The 21,529-nt window shown below is 46.2% G+C and overlaps 1 protein-coding gene across 1 annotated transcript in view; it reads left to right on the forward strand.

The window, feature by feature from the left end:
• Positions 1-21,529, forward strand: part of COL20A1 (collagen type XX alpha 1 chain) — a 193,068-nt gene that overhangs the window by 121,599 nt on the left and 49,940 nt on the right. The window contains exons 23-25 of the mRNA XM_084854383.1: positions 9,405-9,547; positions 10,878-10,987; positions 14,753-14,911. Coding sequence (XP_084710509.1) covers positions 9,405-9,547; positions 10,878-10,987; positions 14,753-14,911 — 412 coding nt within the window. The remainder of the gene's footprint in view (positions 1-9,404; positions 9,548-10,877; positions 10,988-14,752; positions 14,912-21,529) is intronic.

Below are 21,529 nucleotides of genomic sequence, written 5' to 3' on the forward strand. Positions count from 1 at the left end.
AACTTCAGATCTGTCACAAACTTATTAGATGGCCTTAGAAAAGTCACTGGGTTGGAAATGTGTGTGTAATGGGGCTGGGCCCTGGTGAATGGTGTGAGCTGTGGGGGAATTGTGTGTGTGTGTGTGGGGGGGGGGGGGATAGCCGAAAATCACTCATGGATGTTGCCTCTATCTGATTTTCAGCCAGTGAGGCTGGTGGCTCCTATTTCAGTGGGGCTGTGAATCTGCTCTAGGTTTCAATCAGAGCAGGTGAGAAATCTAAAGGAACTATTCAAAGTGCTAAACCCTATCTCTAGAATAGGTTCAGCACCTTGCATAGCTTCTTTAGAGTTCTGACTGAAACCCAGAGTGGATTCATTTGTTGTTTATTTGGTCAGTCGCTTCCAATTCTTCGTGACTTCATGGACCAGCCCACGCCAGAGCTTCCTGTCGGCCGTCACCACCCCCAGCTCCCCCAAGGGCGAGCCCGTCACCTCCAGAATATCATCCATCCATCTTGCCCTTGGTTGGCCCCTCTTCCTTTTGCCTTCCACTTTCCCTAGCATCAGCATCTTCTCCAGGGTATCCTGTCTTCTCATTATATGGCCAAAGTACTTCAGTTTTGCCTTTAATATCATCCCCTCAAGTGAGCAGTCTGGCTTTATTTCCTGGAGTATGGACTGGTTTGATCTTCTTGCAGTCCAAGGCACTCTCAGAATTTTCCTCCAGCACCACAGTTCAAAAGCATCTATCTTCCTTCGCTCAGCCTTCCTTATGGTCCAGCTCTCGCAGCCATAGGTTACTATGGGGAATACCATTGCTTTCACTATGTGGACCTTTGTTGTCAGTGTGATGTCTCTGCTCTTCACTATTTTATCAAGATTTTTCATTGCTGTCCTCCCAAGAAGTAAATGTCTTCTGATTTCCTGGCTGCAGTCAGCATCTGCAGTAATCTTTGTGCCTAGAAATACAAAGTCTGTCACTGCCTCCACATTTTCTCCCTCGATTTGCCAGTTATCAATCAAGCTGGTTGCCATAATCTTGGTTTTTTTGAGGTTTAACTGCAACCCAGCTTTTGCACTTTCTTCTTACTATCCAATAGGTGCTGCAGATCCTCATAGAACTGATCTTTGCTTCTTCAGCATCTGTGGTTGGGGCATAAAATTGGATCACTGTGATGTGAAATGGCTTACCCTGAATTTGAATTGAGATCATTCTGTCATTTTTTAGATTGTGTCCAAGCACTGCTTTAGCCACTTTATTATTAATTATGAAGGCTACTCCATTTCTTCTGTGGTCCTCTTGTCCACAGTAGTAGATCTGGTGGTCATTTGATATGAAGTGGCCCATTCCAATCCATTTCAGTTCACTGACACCCAAAATGTCTATATTTAATCTTGACATCTCCCCAATAACCACATCCAATTTGCCTTGGCTCATAGATCTTACATTCCAGGTTCCTATGGTGTGTTGATCTTTAGAACATCAGATTTGTCGTTCACCACCAGCACCATCGGCCACTAGCCATCCTTTCGGCTTTGAGCTAGCTGCGTCATCACAACTGGGGCTAGCTGAACTTATCCTCTGTTCCTCCCCAGTAGCATTTTGACCATCTTCTGACCTGGGAGTCCCATCTTCCGATGGTATACCGACATATCTCTGGTTGTACTGATCCATTTAGTTTTCACGGCAAGAATACTGGGGTGGGTTGCCGTTTAGCCCCACTGAAATGGGGCACCAGCCCCCACCTGATTTTCAGCAATTCCTCCCTTCCTACTCAGTCCATTGTGACACATCCCACACATTTCAGCAGCATCTTTCAACCCTTGTAGGAGTACTTTGGGGAGCTGGGGGGATGCTGGGGGGGGGGATGCTGGGGAGGAGGGGGTGGGAAAACCAGCTTTCACCCAGCACTGTTATGTATTTAGATTCAACCCACTGTGTCTCCTGCTATAACCACCACCATTTCACATCTGCAATATGAGAATAATGAGTGAAAAGTGTGATTTTTGGTGTGTAACTCTGCTCCAGTTTGCTTATTGGTACAGGTGGTGCAAAGTTGTTTTTTGTTTGTTTGTTTATTTGTTTGTTTGTTTGTTTATTCGCCCATCTGGCCAGTCACCCAGCCACTCTGGGTGATGTACAACAATAAAAATAGTTTATACAATAAAATTCAACATTAAAACCATCACATTTCTAAAACTACCCTAGCCCACCCCAAATGCCTGCCTTAACAACCATGTTTTTAATGCATGGCAGAAGCTCATTAAAGAGGGGGAATGGCAGAGTTCCCTAGGGAGGGAGTTCCACAGAGTGGGGGCGACCACAGAGAAGGCCCTTTCCCTTGTCCTCACCAGCCTAGCTGTCCTGGCTGATGGGACAGAGAGAAGGCAATCCAAGGCTGATCTTGTCGAGCAGCCTATCTGGTGCTGCTGGAGGTGCTCCTTAAGATAGGCTGGGCCGGAACCATATAGGGTTTTAAAGGTCAAAAACAACACCTTGAATTTGGCCCAGAAAACAACTGGTAACCAGTGCAGCTCCTTCAGCACTGGAGTGATGTGATCTCGCCAGCGGCTGCCTTCAATCAGGTGAGCCGCTGCGTTCTGTACCTTCTGCAGCTTCCGAACCGTCTTCAAGGGTAACCCCATGTAGAGTGCATTACAGTAGTCTAAACGAGAGGAGACCAGGGCATGTACTACTGATGGGAGCAGATGGTCGGGAAGGTAGGGGCGCAGCTGCCATATCAGATCGAGTTGGGACAGCACTGTCCAGCTCACAGTTGACACCTGAGCCTCCATGGACAGCTGGGAGTCTAAGATGACCCCCAAGCTGCAGACCTGGTCTTTCAAGGGTAGCCGTACCCCATTCAACACCAGGTCAATATCCCCCAACCTCCTCTTGTCTCCCACCAAAAGTACCTCGTTCTTGTCAGGGTTCAGCTTCAGCTTGTTCCTCCCCATCCAGCCACTCACCCTCCCCAGACATTTGGACAGGGATTCTATGGCCAACCTTGGTGAAGATTTGAACGAGAGGTAGAGCTGCGTGTCATCTGCATACTGATGACACTGCACCCCCAAACTCCTGATGATAGCCCCCAGCGGCTTCACATAGATGTTAAATAGCATCGGGGAGAGGATGGAACCCTGTGGCACCCCACAAGTGAACGGCCATGGGTCTGAAACCTCCTCTCCCAGTGCTACCCTCTGGTACCTGCTGGAGAGGAAGGACTGGAACCACTGTAATATGGTGTCTCCAATGCCTAACCCCTCCAGGCGGTCCAGGAGGATACCATGGTCAATGGTATCAAAAGCTGCTGAGAGGTCAAGGAGAACAAGGAAGGAGCATTTGCCTCTATCCAGAGCTCTCCTCATATCATCCACCAAGGTGACCAAGGCCGTTTCTGTCCCATGCCCAGGCCTGAAGCCCGACTGAAATGGATCTAGATAATCGGCTTCTTCCAAGTATGCCTTCAACTGCATCGCCACCACCCGCTCAATCACCTTGCCCAAAAAAGGCAGATTTGAGACTGGGCAGAAGTTGTTCAGAACTTGGGGATTCAAGGAAGGCTTTTTAAAAAGCGGTCTTATCACTGCCTCCTTGAGGGCTGATGGCATCACTCCCTCCTCAAGGGAGGCATTCACCACCACCTTGATCCCCTCACCCAGCCTCTCTCTGCAGCTCATAATGAGCCAAGATGGGCAAGGATCAAGTAAGCAGATGGTTGGCCTTACAGATGAAAGCACCTTGTCCACTTCATCAGAAGGAAGAAGCTGGAACCGATCCCACAAAACTAGTGTGCCACAGCCCACAGCCCACCTCCTGCTCACTAACTGTATCCACAGCGCATGGAATAACACTCCTAATCCGATCAATTTTATCTGCAAAGTCCCTTGCCAAGGCCTCACAGGAGGCCTTAGGATGTTCCAGTGGTTCCGGAGCAACTGGACCGACCAGGCTCCGGACCACTTGGAACAGCCTCCTGGGACAGCACTCTGCAGACGTGATAGAGGCAGCATAATATTTCTTTTTTGCTGCCTTCACCACCACGTGATAGGCTGAAGATACAGCTCTAGCCCATGTCTGATTGCCTTTGGAGCGAAACTTCTGCCACCAGCACTCTAGCCATCTCACCTCCTGTTTCAGAGCTCGTAGCTGCGGATTGAACCATGGTGCAGTCCGAGCCCTGTTCAGGGGGAAAGGGCATTTCGGAGCCACCCGATCTAATGCCCCAGTGATTGCAGCATTCCAGCCACCCACCAGGGTCTCGACCGAGTGGCCGTTGGCATGCTCCAGAGAATCCCCAAGCGCATTCAGGAATCCATTCAGATCCATAAGACACCTGGGGCGGACCATTTTAATGGGTCCTCCACCCCTGTGGAGGGGTTGTGGAACTGAGAAGTCCAACGTCACCAGATAGCGATCTGACCATGACAAGGGGGTGATGGATATACCCCCGGTTTCCAGATCACTCCCCACTTCTCCAGAAACAAACACAAGGTCTAGTGCATGACCGGCCACATGGGTGGGCCCAGTTGGAATATGGTGCAGCTCCCAGAAAGCCATGGTCTCCATGAAGTCCCGAGGTGCCCCTGTGAGGACAGCCCCCGAATGTACGTTGAAGTCCCCCAACACCAACAAGTTAGGGGACTGCACACGCACGTCAGAGACCACCTCAAGCACCTTGGCCAGGGAGTCAGTCGTGCAGCGGGGTGGATGGTACACGAGCAGAATCCCCAGATTGCCCTTTGGGCCCAATCTCCAGTACATGCACTCAGCAACCTTGGTCTCCCAGAGAGGGGGTCTGGCAAAAACCAAGGACTCTTGATAGATAACAGCCACTCCCCCTCCCCAATCCCCAGCCCTCAGCTGCTGTGCATATGAAAATCTGGCTGGACACAGGGCCGCCGCCGCAAGAGTTGGAGCAGTGGCCTCAGCCAGCCAGGTCTCCATAATACAATGTTGTTGTTGTTCAGTTGTTAAATCATGTCCGACACTTCGTGACCCCATGGACCGTAGCACGCCAGGCCTTCCTGTCCTGCGCTCTCTCCTGGACTGTGCTCAAGTCCATATTCATTGCATCGGTGATGCTATCTAGCCATCTCATCCTCTGCTGTCCCCTTCTCCTTTTGCCTTCAGTCTTTCCCAGCATCAGGGTCTTTTCCAGAGAGTTTTCTCTTCGCATTAGGTGGCCAAAATATTTGAGCTTCAGCTTCAGTATCTGTCCTTCCAAGGAGCAGTCAGGGTTGATTTCCTTTAGGATGGACTGATCTGACCTCCTTGCAGTCCAGAGGACTCGTAAGAGTCTTCTCCAGCACCACAGTTCAAAAGCATCAATTCTTTGGCGCTCAGCCTTCCTTATAGTCCAGCTCTCACAGCCATATGTTGCTACTGGGTCAAAGTTGGTACAACCACATAAAAATTCAGATGGAGTGAACTTTTCACTCATCCCTATTGTGAAGCACTTTGCATTCTCTAAAGCACTGTATATACACTAAGCCTTATTGTTGATTCTCATTTTGGGGTCTGGGGAGCTGGCAGAAACTCTCTCCCCTGTTGAGAAAGAGAAGCTGGCAACAAAGCTTCTATGTTGTTAGATTGGGATGGAATTTCAGAATTTCCCAGGCAGCTCTGCTTGAAGCTGTGAACATTGCTTTTTATGGAATTATCTCAATGCAGAAACCCATACATTGAATTCAGAAGTGCCTCAGGATAAATCGAATGTGCCACTTAGCTATGCAGCAGCAGCAGAGCTAGCTGGGGTAGTGAGATTTTTCATAAGCAAGGTCTTCCCCTGGCCTGCCCCCACTTTTGTTTCAGTATGCACATTCCCTCCTCAGCATTTATGCTTTTGCTGTTTCTGTGCATGGTATCATTAAACATCCATCTAGCACGTCAGCTGATAAGGCAGACAGAGCTATGCTTGTGTGCAATTTGCTGATGACGCACTTAAATTTTAATAAGAACCTCCATTCTTATTCCCTCTCTTCTCCTCTTCTTTCTGCAATCACTTTGGAAAGAGTGATCAGACTTTCACCCCACCTTTAGAAGAAAACATTGCCAGGACAGAACCATGGCCTTTGGCTTAACATGGTCACTTACATCACCTTTCCCTTGGGCCCCCTCTTTCCTGATGCACTCTCACACACAAATAGAAAGGCTTCAATCTCAGGCCTTTAATTAATTATCAATGGGTTCATTACAGATGCAAATCCTCAAAGACTTTCAGGCTACAAAGGAATTCCTCCAGGGGATTCAAATGGGAACACCGACATTGCTTACAGTTTGAAGTGAGCCTTGCTGGCTAGAATAACTTAGGGAGGGATGTCCCGCCCTTCCAGTGATGCTTCCCTACATCGCCTTTCATGCATCGCTAACCGGGTCAACCGCCTGAGCTCTGCCCCTGATGTTTCCCTCTTAGCTCTGCGCCATAGTCTAGCATCTCTTAGATCACACTTCCCACTCTCCTCCTCTTCCTCCCGGCTTCTCACGGAGGGGGCAAGGGGGGGGGGCTTCAGGCCTGGCCATCTGGGAGTTAGTAACCTGAGAAGCACGCCTATATCTGAACTGGCTTGGGAAAACTCATCCCCCAATTCTGCCTTTTCCTCTTCTGAATCTGAGCTGCAACTATCTCCTTGCTCTCAGAATCAATCCTGACACCTTAGGGCCTAGCTGTATGGCATGTTAATGACGTGATTGCAACTAACATGTCCTGTTTTTTTTTTTTAAATGTAAATAACAGCTGTGATGGGGGAGTGATCAAGATTGGGACCATGGAGCATGATGAGTGGAGGGTTAACCCTTTTCCCTGACATCATAGTCACAGTGAAAATCCTCCCTACAGAAGCTGCTATTTGTCCCAAGCAGGAAGCTTCCATTGGTACCAATGGCACCTTGCCTCCCTGGGCAAATGGCAGCTGTGGAGAAGTGGTTAACCTCACTCCTGTTGATATCATGTCTAGTTTGGCCCTTATCTCTCCTGCCCATGTGGCTCATCATCAGAGCCCAAGCAAGTAGAGAAACCTACTTTTCTTGTCACTGGAAGCCCTCTCTGGTGAGCCTTTATACCCCCTCCATCGCATCAGGGTCTTGGTCCTTACCCCTGTACTCCTGGGTGTACAGCAGTGGGTGTGACTGAAAGGAAAATGGGTGGGGCCAAGGCAAAACCAACGGGGCCAACACACCAAAAATACCAGCATATTTTACCTTAGAGCTTTTAGGAGGGATGTCAGAGAAATCCACAGTAGAACCAAATTAGTTTGGATTTTCATGAATCTGACCCACAGATTCCACAGTGGATTGGTTTTTCCCCTGTTGGGCAGATTCCACTGACTTCTGGACCAGTTTTCTAACTTTCCTGAATTTTGCGCAAATTTCGTTCATGAAAAAGGCACTTAAAAAAAAAAAAAAAGCACGACCAAAAAGAAGCCGACCAAAAATGCACATTTCCCCCATAGGCTAAAGCATGAAAATGTGCATTTTGGGGAAATTTGCACATTTGCACACATGCAAATTCACACAAATTCAGAAACAAAAAAAATCAATTCTGTTGGTGGGTGGACGACGGAACAAAAGGCACCTTACAATCCACAAAACACAGATAGAATGGATTTTACACAGTCCGTACATCCCTCGCTCAGTGCCAGTAGCTATGCCTTAGGAGAAGCATTTCAACCTTTTAGAATGGGAAAAGGAACTGTGCAGGAGCTGGGAATCCACCGAACAATTGGCAGTCGGGGGAAATTGTGTGGGGCAAGGGGAAGGTGGCATGGCCATTTGGGAAACCCTGGAGGGCTGGGTTGGGACCTAATGAGGGCCAGATTCAGCCCATGGGCTTGAGGTTCCCCCCTCTTCCCTAGGCAGCTGCCAAGTGGCCAGCTCTGCTGTGGATGGTGTACAACTGAATACACGGACGGCTGAAGTGATCACTTACTTATAAAGTTTGCCACCATTATTGACCGGCTGGAAGTTGTGTGGGTCTCCATGAATCAGTGACTTTGGAACATGACTTTGCTTGTTGAGTTGCTACCCAGACTCCTCTTTGTAATCTGGGGTTTATAATGGCCTAGCACTGGATTCTGTTATTGACTACAGCTTTGCAAATCAAGACAGACTGGATTATTAAGAGGCAGCTGTAGCTTCCTTTTTAAGTTTAATTGCTGGAACATAGGGATATTTTCAATCTTGTTTAAAGAAGCAAAGCTTCTTAACAGCAAATTCTGAGATTCCACAGAGTACCCTTCATCAAAATGTTCAGAGACTCAAACTAGCTTGTTCATATAGCCATAATAATATTTTTTTTAAAAGAAGATCATCCTTTCAAGGGCATGGTGTCATTAAAGAGAGAAAGAGAGAGAGAGAGCACAAACATAAGAGACCTTTGGTTACATTGTTATGAGGCTAAGGGCGGGCAGTCAGCATGTTAGCGAGGCTAAAATTAGTTGCATGTGGGGTTCAACAAATAGACAGCAGCACTGTTCCCTAATGCCCATCACAATGCTGTTATCTAATTGATCACTCGAAAGCTTTATCCCCCGTCTATTGGGTCTCTCCAAGTGACTGAGCCCTTGTATGCCTCCTGACCCTGAGTTAGGGATGTATGCAAAATTCATTTCAGTTTGTTTTTGATCAGGATTTACCCAATTCACACCTCTCAGGCTGAAAACGGACTCAGACACCATCTGCAATTGAAGTCCGTATGTTTCCAAGCTTGCAATGTGATTTGCGGACTCAAAAAAATGTGTTCGACCGCACACACACATTTGAAAACTGTGCAGGAAAAAAATGTGTACTTTTGAAAAATGCACACATATAATCAATGAGGGAAATGCATACATTTCAAAGACGCACACAATTGATGCATACATTTGGGAAAATACGCATGAAATACATATAGATTTTCATGCAAAAAGAAAACAACAAAGGTCTCAGTCTGATTTGGACTCAAGTCATAACAAGGTTTGAGATGGAATTTGGAGAACTTCAATGAATGATTCACACATCCCTACCCTGAATACCCTCTAAGGGTTCACACCCTTGCCCTGATGAGGAGTGGAAAGCCTTAAAGGGGCAGGCCTCCATACTGAAGCTGAACTCTCAGTTGTTGCTCCATCTGCTCCCATCTGGTCTGCTCTCTATGTTGGTGAGCAAGACAAGGGAGCATGTGGTCCCTAGCAGTGAAGGCCCTGGTTCCTCTGAACAGTCTGGTTCAGGGGGTGCTGTTTCTGGGTGTCACAGGTCAGCAAAGGGCTGGCTGGGCTTCATCTGGCCCCCCACTCAAATTTAGTTTCTCACCCTTGAGCTAGATGGACCAGAATAGTCTGAATCTGCATAAGGCAACTCCCTATGTTTCTATGTTCCTGGGAAGTTCATTCTAATGTATTCTACTTAGGAGTCTTTCTGCTCAATTTATTTATTTCCTCCCTCAGTGAAGTCTTTGTCTCTGGAATTCCAGCTGAATACACCATCACCTTTCTTCTCCGACTTCTGCCAGAAAGCCCCCGGGAAACCTTTGCTGTGTGGCAGATAACAGACGAGGACTTCCAGCCTCTCCTTGGCATCATACTTGACCGTAAGTAGGTCCATAGAACATTCAGCAGAGAATGTGGTTGTTGCTACCATGGATGGGGGCCTTTTCAGTTGTAGTGCCCCCACTGGGGAATGCCCTCACCAACCCTCTTGTCTTAGTACCTAATAATTTGGTTTATTTTAGATGCCAGGTGACAATGCTTCAATTTGCTAAAGCCTCCATTGGCTGTCTCTATTGGCTCACTCCACCGGCTCTCCAGGGTCTCAGTGGCAGAAATTAAACCAAAGGTGTTGAACTTCAGGCTTGTGGGCCAAATCTGGCCACCTGGGGTCCCAATCTGGCCCTCCAGGGCTCACACCAGATGTCCACCCCCTTTCCCCTGACTGCAGGTAATTTTTTTCCACAGCACCCCCCCTGGCCCTGCATTCTAAAAGGTTGAAATGTCTCTCCGAAGGCTTAGTTACTGTCACCAAGAGCTTTAAGGTACAATATGCTGAGGAGGGGGGTACTTTTGGCCCCACCTTTTTGCTTTCAGCCCCACCCACCAGTGGAATGTGAGCCCCAAGAGCTTCTCCAAAATGGAAAGCAGCCCTCAGGCTGAAAGAGGTCCAACACCCCTGCTTTAAGCTGAAGATACTGGGGACTGAATTTGGAAGCTTCTGCATGCATAATATGTGCTTTACTGCTCAACTTCGATTCTACCTAGCTGATGGTCTCCTCCTTCCTGACCTTGAGGCCCTCATCCAGCTGTCACTTGGGATTCCAGCCCAGAGTGAATCCTGACACACATTTAAGTCCCATCAAAATTGATGGGTCATAAGGATGCCTTAATCCATGCTGGATTGTGTCCATTGATTTTTCATGTATCATAGCCCACCCCAAACCTTCAGGTTGTGGCACACCATACATCAGGCCTGCACATGGTGAGACCCACCAAGCTGAATGCAGGCTGCCCACCATGTCCAGTGGCCCACTTGGGGTTTGATAAAACCATTTTTGATGCCTGCCTGGGACTGCCAAAACAAGGAGCAACTATAAACAGTTGGTATACACGTCTGCTATATATTTATTTGTGACATTTATATACCGCTGAATATCATAAAATCTCATAATGGTTCACAGTGATGATAGATAGATAGATAGATAGATAGATAGATTCGCAGACAGAAATATGCTTCTTGTGGACCATATTGTGAGAAGTAGTCACTGGGATTTTTCAATTCTCTCCCCCCACACACACCAAAAAAAAATGTTTTAGTATTTTTCTCTATTATTTCAGTAAAGCCTATAGTCTGCGGCTGGTGATCATGCATTCAGTCCTATGAGGTGTTCTTTAAAACCTTCAGCTTATTTGTCTTCTTCTTCCCTATAGCCAATAAGAAATCTTTAATTTACTTCCATCGTGACCATGAAACTGATGTAGAGGAAGTCACCTTTGACCAACAGGAAGTGAAGAAGATATTCTATGGGAGCTTTCATAAGGTCCTTGTCCAAAGAAGCAGAACTGATACGTAAAGAATGAATTAATAACAATAATAATAACAACAACAACAACAACTCCAACAACAATAACTAAATAATGATACTAGAAATATCCCTAGGATGTTTGCTGACCTGTTGATATTTGTGCCTGCTGAAATACTAATGGATTTTGGGGTGTGTGCCAGCATGATAATGAATTACTAAATCACTTCCTGTCTGCATGTGCTACTCTGTTTAAATGCATGCATAAATGTATCTAAGAATAAAATGGAGAGGAGGAGGATAATGTAAGCCGCCCTGGGTTCCTTGCAAGAGGGAAAAAGGCAGGATATAAATGCAATAAATAAATAAATAAATGCAATATCTTCAATATGTGACTGGCCCAAAGTCACCCAGTGAGCTTCCATGGCCGAGTGGGGACTAGAACCCGGATCTCCCGGCTCCCAGTCCAGCACTCTAGCCACTACACCACACTGCAAGCAGAGCTAAGATCACCCCTGTGCCATGTGCTATGCATGTAGCTCAAGAGAGGGGCCATAGCTCAGTGGTAGAGCCCCTGCCTTATATGCAGAAGGTCCCTGACTGAATCCCGGGCATGCCCAGGTAGGGCGAGGAAAGAATCTTCCCTGGAGAGCTGCTGCCAGTCAATGCAGACAATACTGGGCTAGATGGACCAATGGTCGAACTCCATATAAAACATGTCCCTGTATGTCCTGTGCAATTTAATTTACATGATGTAACTTCAGTGGCTTGAGGGCCAAAACAGATGTTACTTTAAATTCATATCTAGCAGCTACATTTGTTTTCATTTTTATCCCCAAGGGGCCCAGTCTGAATCAGGGGCCTAGCATAGGGTAGGGGTGGGGGTAGGGGGAGCTTTTAAGCTGCGGATCTGGCCCTCTGTGCAAGAAATGCTATGGCTGCTGTTGTTGCTGGTCCTAGATCATCTCTTATTGAGAGGTTGCTCTTAGGCATCCAGGTTGTGCATGCTAAATGTTTAGCTGAAATTTTGAAGGTTAAAAAAAAACCCAGCAAAATTCTGCATCTCTTGATTTATGTTACTTTATTGCTTTGACAGGTAACAAATGTGGATTTTCATAGGCCAGGGCTTTGCAAGCTTTGATCTGGGGGGACCCAGAGTTTTTTTGGAAGCTCATCGAGGGGCAAGGGGATGGGGGGGGGTTAATGAGAAAATCCGTAATAGTAGATAGCTTGTCTGGCATGTCCAGTATTCCCCAGCAATGCACACAGCTTTGGAACACTACTGGGTATGCTCTGGCATTTAGATACTGTCAGTATTATTGGATGCTGAATATCAAATATACTGTAAATATTTGAATCTTCAGAAACCATCCAGTGAATGTTTGCTATCAAACTTTTAGGTGGGAGTGGGGAAACACAAATTCCACTTTGCAGTGATACCTCCTGAGGATGGTGCAGGAGGCTATATTTGCACCCCCATATTACCTTAGGCCCTAGGGTCACTTGTAGATTTTTTAAGACCTCCATCAGAGGCCCCATTCCAGGTGCCACCAGCTTCACAACTCAAGCAGGGGTAAAGAGGCCACTTATGCATCACTAAAATAGGACACCAATTGCTTAAGATTTGCATATGCAAATTTTTTATATATGCATGCGCATTTAGTGATAGAAAACCTATCGTTTAAATAGAAGGACAATGTCTCTCACCATAGTAGAGAAGACTGATTTAGTGCCCTGTGTTCCTGCTCAGTCTGCCCAGGTGCTAACTGTTGATGGGCAACTTCAAGTCCCAGCTCTTCTGATGGTTCTTTTATCTTTAAAATGCATTTGGACTTAATTGCCCTTCAAATGGAGGACTGATTTCTGCCAGCTCTCCAAAATAGAGGACTGTCCTGGACACCCTAGAGGACACCTGTCCCAGAGACACACAGCTGGCACCTGCTTTACCAGCTTTTAGGCATCAGAAGAAGATAATTTTATTCTCCTGAGGATGGAGGATTTATTTCAGTCCTGTTTTTTTTATATACATTCCTGTTCTCACTGACATTTTTTATTGTTGAAATAAATTCAAAGAAATAAAGAAATAAATATTTAGAAGCTGCCTTTCTGGGCCAAGCACACCCAGGGCACCAAATAAAATACAAGTATAAAAATAAATATACAATAATACAGTTTAAAAACGATACGTTAAAATAGCCACTATATAAAATGTTCACAAAGCTACAGCAATAAAACAGCAGCACGGTTAATAAACACACACACATTTGTGATTTTCAGAATTTTATTGTTTCTAAGTTAATGCAGGATGTTGGTTTGTAATTGTGAGCTGCCTTGAAAGCTTCTGTTGAAAAGCAGTGTGTGTGTGTCTATATATATAGAGAGAGAGAGAGCGAGAGCGAGAGAGAGAGAGAGCGCCTAAATAAATAAATACTACCAACAACAACATTATGCATCTCATGTCTCTCTTTTTCCCTATACCTTACTGACACTGAAACCTTTACATTTGAAGAGCCAAATAACCCAGCCTATCGTCCTCCATCTCTCTTGTTACCCCTTGTTAAGTTCTGAGGCATACAGAGGCAAGGAAAAAGGTCAGGGCTAGAGGCTTGGAGTTTTTTGTTGGGAGGGGGTATCCCTGAGAGGGGTAGCTTCATTTTCCTGCTTAAGCTTCAGTTTCATTTCCCCAGTTAAGTTTCATTTCTTCAGGTTTGAAACAGTACTTTTGGTTTTGAGGGAGGAGGGTATATAAAGAGAGCAAGAGAGCCAGTAAGAGTGGAGTTAGGGAGACCAGAACCTGAAAAGGGAGCAGGAAGCAGCAGCCTGGAGAAGTTTAAGTACAGCTAGGGTAAAGGAACTTGCATTTTGCAACTTTTATTTTCTCTTAAGGCCTTTTGTATTTCAGCTCTATTCTGTAAATACCTTTAGCTGTAATTGGCTTGCTTGAATTTACCAGTAAACTGTTGTGGTTAAACCCTGTAACTTGAGTGTCAGTCACCCCATGCCTACAGCCTACACCCCACGTTATTGGAAAGGGGAAGGTAAAAGAAGAAGGTGGGCCTCTTAAAGAAGCAAGAGATCCTTAAGGAGTTGCTCAGGGGGTCCAGGTCAATGGTGGGACCCTGACACCCCTATTTATATGACTGATAGTGAGGTTGCATCTCTCTTGTATTCCTGCCTCTCACCTCTCTGCTCCTGCAAGTTAATGATCTTAGCTGGGAGTATCATCCAGAAATCCAGTTTGGTCAACAGCTTTAATTTAAGGAGAGAGGGCTCAGCATCTCAGGGCACTTCTCAAGCTTATCTGGATCTCAACTGTGAATTATTTAATGGCTGACTGAAGCCAATTTATTCTCATCTTACTGTTTTGAATAGCTCTCAAGATCTTGCCTTTGACAGCGCCCACTTAACAGAACTGGCAGGCTTTTCTTGAGGGGAGAGGAGAAGCACTTTGTTCTCTCTCTGTTCCCTTCTCCCTTTTCCAATTTGTTCCTCTCTCTGACTGGAAGAGGTGCTCCGTCTGTGTCCACAAATCCACTTCTCCTCCCAACCTCTCCACTAAATGTCTCCTCTTGCAAAATGTTTCCTGGATCACCATAGCCTTACTTCACTCAATTTGAACCCAGCTCCCCTTAATCTAATCCTAACCCTCACCACACTGAATCTGCTCCACACATCGTGCTTTGCATGTAATTTTGTCAGGCTCAGAAGTCTCTGTCTTATATTGCATCAAATGCTACAGCATCAAGGTGAGGCGCAGTGTAACTATTTTTGTCTGTTGAGCAGGTGCACATATCCGTGAGCCGTTCCAGGGTCAGTCTCTACATTGACTGCAAGAAAACAGCAGAGAAGCCACTTGGAACGTCAGAGAGCGTCTCGACAGCTGGCTTTGTAATGCTAGGGAAGCTGACGAGAACGCGAGGGCCCCGGAGCGGGTCAGCGGCGGTAAGTCTACTGCATGTCCATTTCAGGTAGGAGCACTTCCTTGGTCTAAACCAAGATACCTAAAGATGCTGTAGAACAGCCTTTCCCAATCTCGTGCCCTCCAGACATTTTGGACCACAAGTCCCAGTGTGACTATTAGCCATGTTGTCCAGGGCAGATGGGAGTTAACATCCAAAATATCTGAAGGGCACCAGTTTGGGGAAGTCTTCTATAGACACAGAAGGTGATAGCAGGAGATAAATACCTTGGATTAAGCAAGGGTGGGGCCTATTTATTATGCTTCCTTCTTTCTTGGTGAACATCCGCACTGGTTTACTGAGATGGGATACTATGTTCTAATGGAGGAAGAAACACTGTCACCCATGAGACTTCCTTAAAGTTTGTGGAACCCTTCTGATGATCTGGGTTGTATTGGTTTCATTCTATTGCACTATGATTTAGGTCAACAGCTGTCAGGATTTGACCAGACATAGCAGGGTTTTAGCCTCATTCAGGGTCCCCTAAGGAAAGTGTTTATATCTCAGGACCAGGACCTGGGGCAAGCAGGCAAGTGATTTTCCATACCATCGCTACATATATCTTGGTCTCTGGCTCCCAGCTGATCCAAGCCCAGGGGTGGCCTCTTGGAAAGAGGAGGGTTGGGATTCTACAGTTAACCCCGCTCCCCCAGAAGATGTGGGGCAACTGAGGAGTCCCGCTGCAGGGCTGTCTCACCTGAGGCCCTGAAGTACCCCTTTCAACCCCATCCCAAGCCCTGCCTTGTTTCCCAACCCTCCCCCATTGCCGCATGGCTCTGTGGAGCACAGGTGATGGCAGTTCTGGTGGGAAACTCAAGAGTCATTGCTGTTGGAACATTCACCTGGCCACCAGCAGATGCTTTTCCCCAGGGTCTACTCAGGAGGAAGGACCTACTCAGGTTGAAGGACCTTCTCAGGAAGAAGGAAAAGCCCTAGCTTTTCACGCTTCCTCCTGACTAGGTCTTTGTCATGCTACAGACAATGAGGAAACAAAGCCAGCTGCAACTGCTACACAAGAAAAAGAGTTAGCTGACAGCATGTATATCAGTATATTTTCTCCCAGACCTTTGCTGGATTAAAAACTCCCTTTGAGCCATCACTCCAGCTTTCTGCTCAGGACAATCAGCTCTAGGCAGCTTCCATCCCCTAGATCACAATCCACCAGCTTTCATGAAAATTTAAACAAGCTGCATACACTATGCAACACCCCAAAAGAACAGTGCAATGAATATATTCAAATAAACAAAACTGAGTAATCATTAAATGCAGTAGTTCATTGATGTTCTCTAAAAGCTCATGGGGAAACAAGCAGCTTTTCTTTAAAACCAATGAGCTTGGTTGAAGGCTGGTCTCCTAGGTGTATGAATTCCAAATAGCTGGGGCCATCACTGAAAAGGCGTTGCTCTGCCCCAGCTCTGACACTGCTCCCCTAATAGTGGGTGGTGCCAATAACTGTAAGCAAGGCCTCATCTGTTCTTGATTGTATCCATCCATTGTGGGATGAAATTGGTTTTGTAAAAACAGAGGCTGTGATTCAAGCAAGATTGATTGATTGATTGATAGATTTTAAAGAATGCTATTCCAAAACTTGCCATGCGATATAGATTAACTGCTGCCTTGCTGAATCTGGGAGAAAAAGTCTCAGTCATTTCCCCTTTTCTTGCATCTGTGTTATATTCTTTTTGGCATATTAAAGGAGTGTTAATAAGTGGAAAGAAATAACTAATGAACAGTCTAGGCCTTCGTTGCTACCAATTGCCTTTTCAAAACTGCTGTCCTCCAAGAGGCAGAGTGCTTCATTATTGGCTATCATCTTGCCTGATTTAATTGGATCTATGTTTTAAACTGTGGTTGTGATCTGTGGAGCTTGTTTTAAGTCCATTTGTGGCTCAAGACATGCTCCCTCCCTGCTAAATCAGTCCACTCACTCCTACTGAAATGCACATTATTTTCTTTTTTTAAAGGAAATTGATTGGAGAGGGGACTTTTATGTTAGATTGAGAAGTATTTTTCATAGTGACAGATGAACTACCCTGGGCTCAACTCGCAATCAAGATTTTTTAGCAAGTGCGGACTGGGGGGAACCTCATTTATATTTTGAGAGGTCTTGTGATGATGATGCATGTGTACTAGTGGTACTACACACATATGCATTCTTACATTGACCCCTGTAAATCGTAGTTTGGTTTTAGCAGCTCTGCATCCACCCCACATGGTGGGGCATTACTTGGAAAATCAACCTCCCCCCCAACCCCAACCCCCACACACATACACACAGACTTACACCTGTGAACAAGGGAGGCTTTTAGATGCTGGTGGGGGGAGGGATCGGGTTTTAATAGGGATGGGCAAGCCCCCAAAAGTCCAGTTTGGGGGGGTCCACTGCAGGAAATCCGGGTCGCTTGGCCTCACTGGATTTCCCCAGAGCCCTGTGCATGCCTGCCAGATTTCACGGGCTACCTTTCCGGTTTTAAAAAGGCAAAGTCTGTGAATGGCAGCTGCCATTCATGGACCTTGGGAAAGTTATGGCCATAAACTACATATTTTACACCACTTGAGGCCGTAAAGCACTTCCATCTACATAAACTGCAGCCATAAAAGTGCTTTTACGGCTGCAATTTACTTAGGAGAAGCATGTCAACCTTTTAGAATGAGGGAAAACCAGTGCGAAAGCTGGGAAGCGATCAAATGATTGGCAGTTGTGGGAAAGAGGGGCGGGCCGATGGAAAGGGGTGTGGCCATCTGGGGAACTGTGGAGGGCCATATTTGGCCCATGGGCCTGAGGTCCAACACCCCTGCTCTAAAGACATTCTAATGAATGCCCATGTCAGGGATGAAGCTGCTGTCCTCCTTCTCATGCAGATCAATTATTGACACAGGTTTTGAATGCCTGAAATGGGTTAATGTCTCCAGCCAAAACGTATTTGATATGGGGATAAGAGGAAATGTATGGATGATTGTTCTCCTTTTAGAAAAATTGGTTGTTTCTTTTAGGTGGGTTAAAAACAACAACAACACCTTATCACTTTCTTTCAATGGCAGCAAAGTAAAGCTTTCAGTTTATGACTGAAACCAATTATTGAGCCCCCAAAGAGAAGAATTAGCTCTGCACAGAGCAAATGAGAATCCAGATTTTGCTGTTGCGGGTTGGCTGCTGACTGCACATAGGAAGGGTGTCCTACATTTGTAATTCATAAGCCCACTGAGTGTTTTTGCCATGGGATTTGGCCTTGCTTTTGTGTATTTTTTAAATATGGCTTCTGGAATTTAACAACATACAAATGAAGCTGAGCGTTTTGGATTGCGGAAAACAAAGATGCTAATGAGGTTTGCTGCCTCAGTGTGAACATGCTAAGGTTTCACAGCAGACAGAATTTTTTTGGCAGATGCACATTTGTGGGCTGAAGGAAGATGAGATGTTATTCTCAGAGGTACTTTACTGAGACTCAGTGGGAGGTTATAAGGGTTTTTGCTCCCGTTTTCATAATTAGAAAGATTTGAGATGTTGTTTAAGGAAAAGGCCATCTAAATAAATAAATAAATAATACCGTATTTATGTAGCTGCCGCATAACACAAGCACTCTTGGCTGCTCATAAAAACAAATGCAGCATTAAAGTACAATATAAAACCATTAAACTAAAAAAAGAATTAATTAAAGCACATATGTTAACACTGAGATGCCCAGGATGACATGAATTATTTAAAAAGTCCAGGTCAACAACCAAAGCCTTCACCTTGTGCCAAAAAGAGCACAAAGATGGCATTGAGTGAACCCCTCTGGGAAGGCTGTTCCAAAACTGGGAATGCGACTACCAAGAAGGCCCTCTCCCCGTTGGTCACCTGCCTCACTTCATGTGGCCCAGGTACATAGGGGAGAAGGAGGTCTTTCAGGTAACCCAGTCCCCAAACCAGCAGTTCAAATTAGGCCCAGAAACAGATCCACATTTGCTGCAAAACCTGCAAAACCAGGACATGATGAAAATCCAACACTGAAATACTTAAAAAAAAAAATCCAGTATAAACCATATTTAATAACTATCTGTAGTCAAAACACTTCCTGAAAGAAAGGAAGAAAGTTCTTTACCAACCTCTGAAAAACCTGGAGAAATTGAGTCTGGTGGATTTCTCTGGAGAGAGAGTTCTATGTAAGAGGGGGTTGTCCCTCCCCCCGCCCCAAAAGAGAGACCTGCTAGAAGCCAATCTCATCTCACTGAAGAGCACCCCAGCTGTGGAATGAGCTCCCTAAAATGCCTGGCACCTATATTGTATTCCTTCTGGTGCCAAGCGAAGACCTTTTTATTTTCCCAGGCATTTTAGCTTTTTAGACTTTTAGCTTTGCTGTTTCAAATCTGTATTTTAAATCTCTGCATTGCTGCTAGGTTTTATTCTGGTTGTATTGTTATACTGTGGTTTTAATGTTTGTATATTTTATATTGTTTTACTGTGTGCTTTTTGGTTTTAATTTTTGTGAACTGCCCAGAGACCTTCAGCTATTGGGTGGCATAGAAATGAAAAAAACAAATAAATAAATACATTTGCATTTGAAGTAGGGATGTTTATGGAATTCTTCCCATCCAAGTTTCTCTCTGGATTTGGGGGATTCTGAATGTAGTTGGCATTTTCAGAACATCACTAATCTGCCCTTAGGCATTCTCCATTCTTCCATGTAGGATGGTGGAGAATTCCGCCACGGATTCCAGTGAGACCGGATTCTTTAGAATCCGGCCCCGCAGAATTCGTGGCGGAACAGCCTCCTGCCCCCCTGCGGAATCCCCCCCGGGACAGCACTTGCCTGGGGCGGATTCGGCAGCGGTGGCGGATTCGGCGGCAGTGGCTCCGGTGGCGGCAGCTGGTCTCCTGGCTGGCCGCAGCAGGGCTGCAGCCGCAGCCATTGCCATGCTTGGACTGTGATAGGCTACGTAAGAATTTACGTAGCCTATCATGGCTAACGTCAAAACAACCCAAAAAAACACGCAGCGTATGCAAATGGCGGCAGCTACGGCGGCCACCATTTGCGTTCCCTATTTTTCGCCGACTTATTTTACGTAAATATTTACGTAAGATAAAACAGCGAAAAAAAAGGGGAATGCAAAAAGCATAGTGGACGCTATTTGCGTTCCTTTATTTTTCGCCGTTCTGGCCTACGTAAATATTTACGTAAAATAAGTCGGCAAAAAATAGGGAACGCAAATGGTGGCCGCCGTAGCCGCTGCCATTTGCGTACGCTGCGTGTTTTTTTGGGGGGGGGGTTGACGTTAGCCGTGATAGGCTACGTAAATTCTTACATAGCCTATCATGGCTGTCTAGCTGGATGCAAATGGCGGCTGCTATGGCAGCCGCCATTTGCATCCGCACCAGGCCGTCTGCGGCCAGAAATCCGGCTGCGGACGGCCCTGGCCGGCTGCTCCATGGCCTGGCCATGGAGCAGAGCCAGCCGTCGAGGATTCCAGGGGGGAGGACCGGATCGCCTCCCCACTCGTCAAGGATTCCACGGGGAGGGACAGAGCAAAGGTAAGTGACTTTCGTACATTCCCAATTCCATGCTGGATTTCTGGACTATAGCATATAGAGACTACAGCACTGGTGGGTTTCACTGCAGCTTTAATGTCCTTCCATTCCTTGTTCTCATCTTCTTCTTTTAATGCTCTGCATCACCAATACTCATGAATAATTTTGGGCATTGGTAAAACACTCACCCCAAAAGGACTCTTGATTCACTCATCTGCTCGTGTGAACATCTCCTTATCTTCTTGTCCAACTGTGGGCTTGTACATGCTGTGTTTTATCAACATGCATAATCATCCATATGGATTGGGAATGAGGGGGCGGGGGGGGGCAGAGAGAGGTGTCCAAGAAGATCACACAGAAATTTAAGCTACAACAAGCTGTGTCCTAGACTCAGTCTTAGACATTCTCTATGGTAAGTTGGAAGAAAAACTAGGGATGTGAGAGCACAGGCCAGCTCGGGTTCTCCAGGTGCCTGCTGACGCGCTGTCCCCGGTCGTGCACCCCCCCGGACTCGCATTCGCAGCCGCTCGCACCCTCCTGGACTCACCGTTATCCCATCCGGTGAGTGCCCACCATTTTCCAGCCTTTTTTTCTGTGCAAAAAAGGGAGTTTTGAAAATGTGCATATTTAAATATGCACAGTTTGGGGCTGGGAAAGCTTAATAGGCATTATGCCTCTAATATTGCACCTATTAAGCTTTCCTGGCCCCCAAACAAGCATATTTAAATACACACATTTTCAAAACTCCCTTTTTTGAGCAGAATATAAAGGTGGGAAAATGGTGGGCACTCACCGGACAGGATCACTGAGAGTCCGGGAGGGCATGAGAGGGCGCGAGCGGCATGAGCGGGGGGCAAACAAGGACAGTGGATCAGTGGGCACAATCTGGGGGTTGCGGGGGGGGGGGCGACAGACTCCCGGACTCAGCTGGGTGCCCTGACATCCCTAAGGAAGACAGAGTGGAATGCATTGTCAAGGAAACCCATGCAACGGAGGGCTGAACTACACACTACATTAAACACATAGCGTGCAGCTCATTCTCAACATTTTGTTTAACATAGTGTATGTGTCTGGGACCCTGAGCTGGATAGA

Source organism: Heloderma suspectum, chromosome 4, assembly GCF_057233095.1.
Source record: "Heloderma suspectum isolate Gila_16-S chromosome 4, 16-S_ref, whole genome shotgun sequence".
NCBI classification, from domain to species: domain Eukaryota; kingdom Metazoa; phylum Chordata; class Lepidosauria; order Squamata; family Helodermatidae; genus Heloderma; species Heloderma suspectum.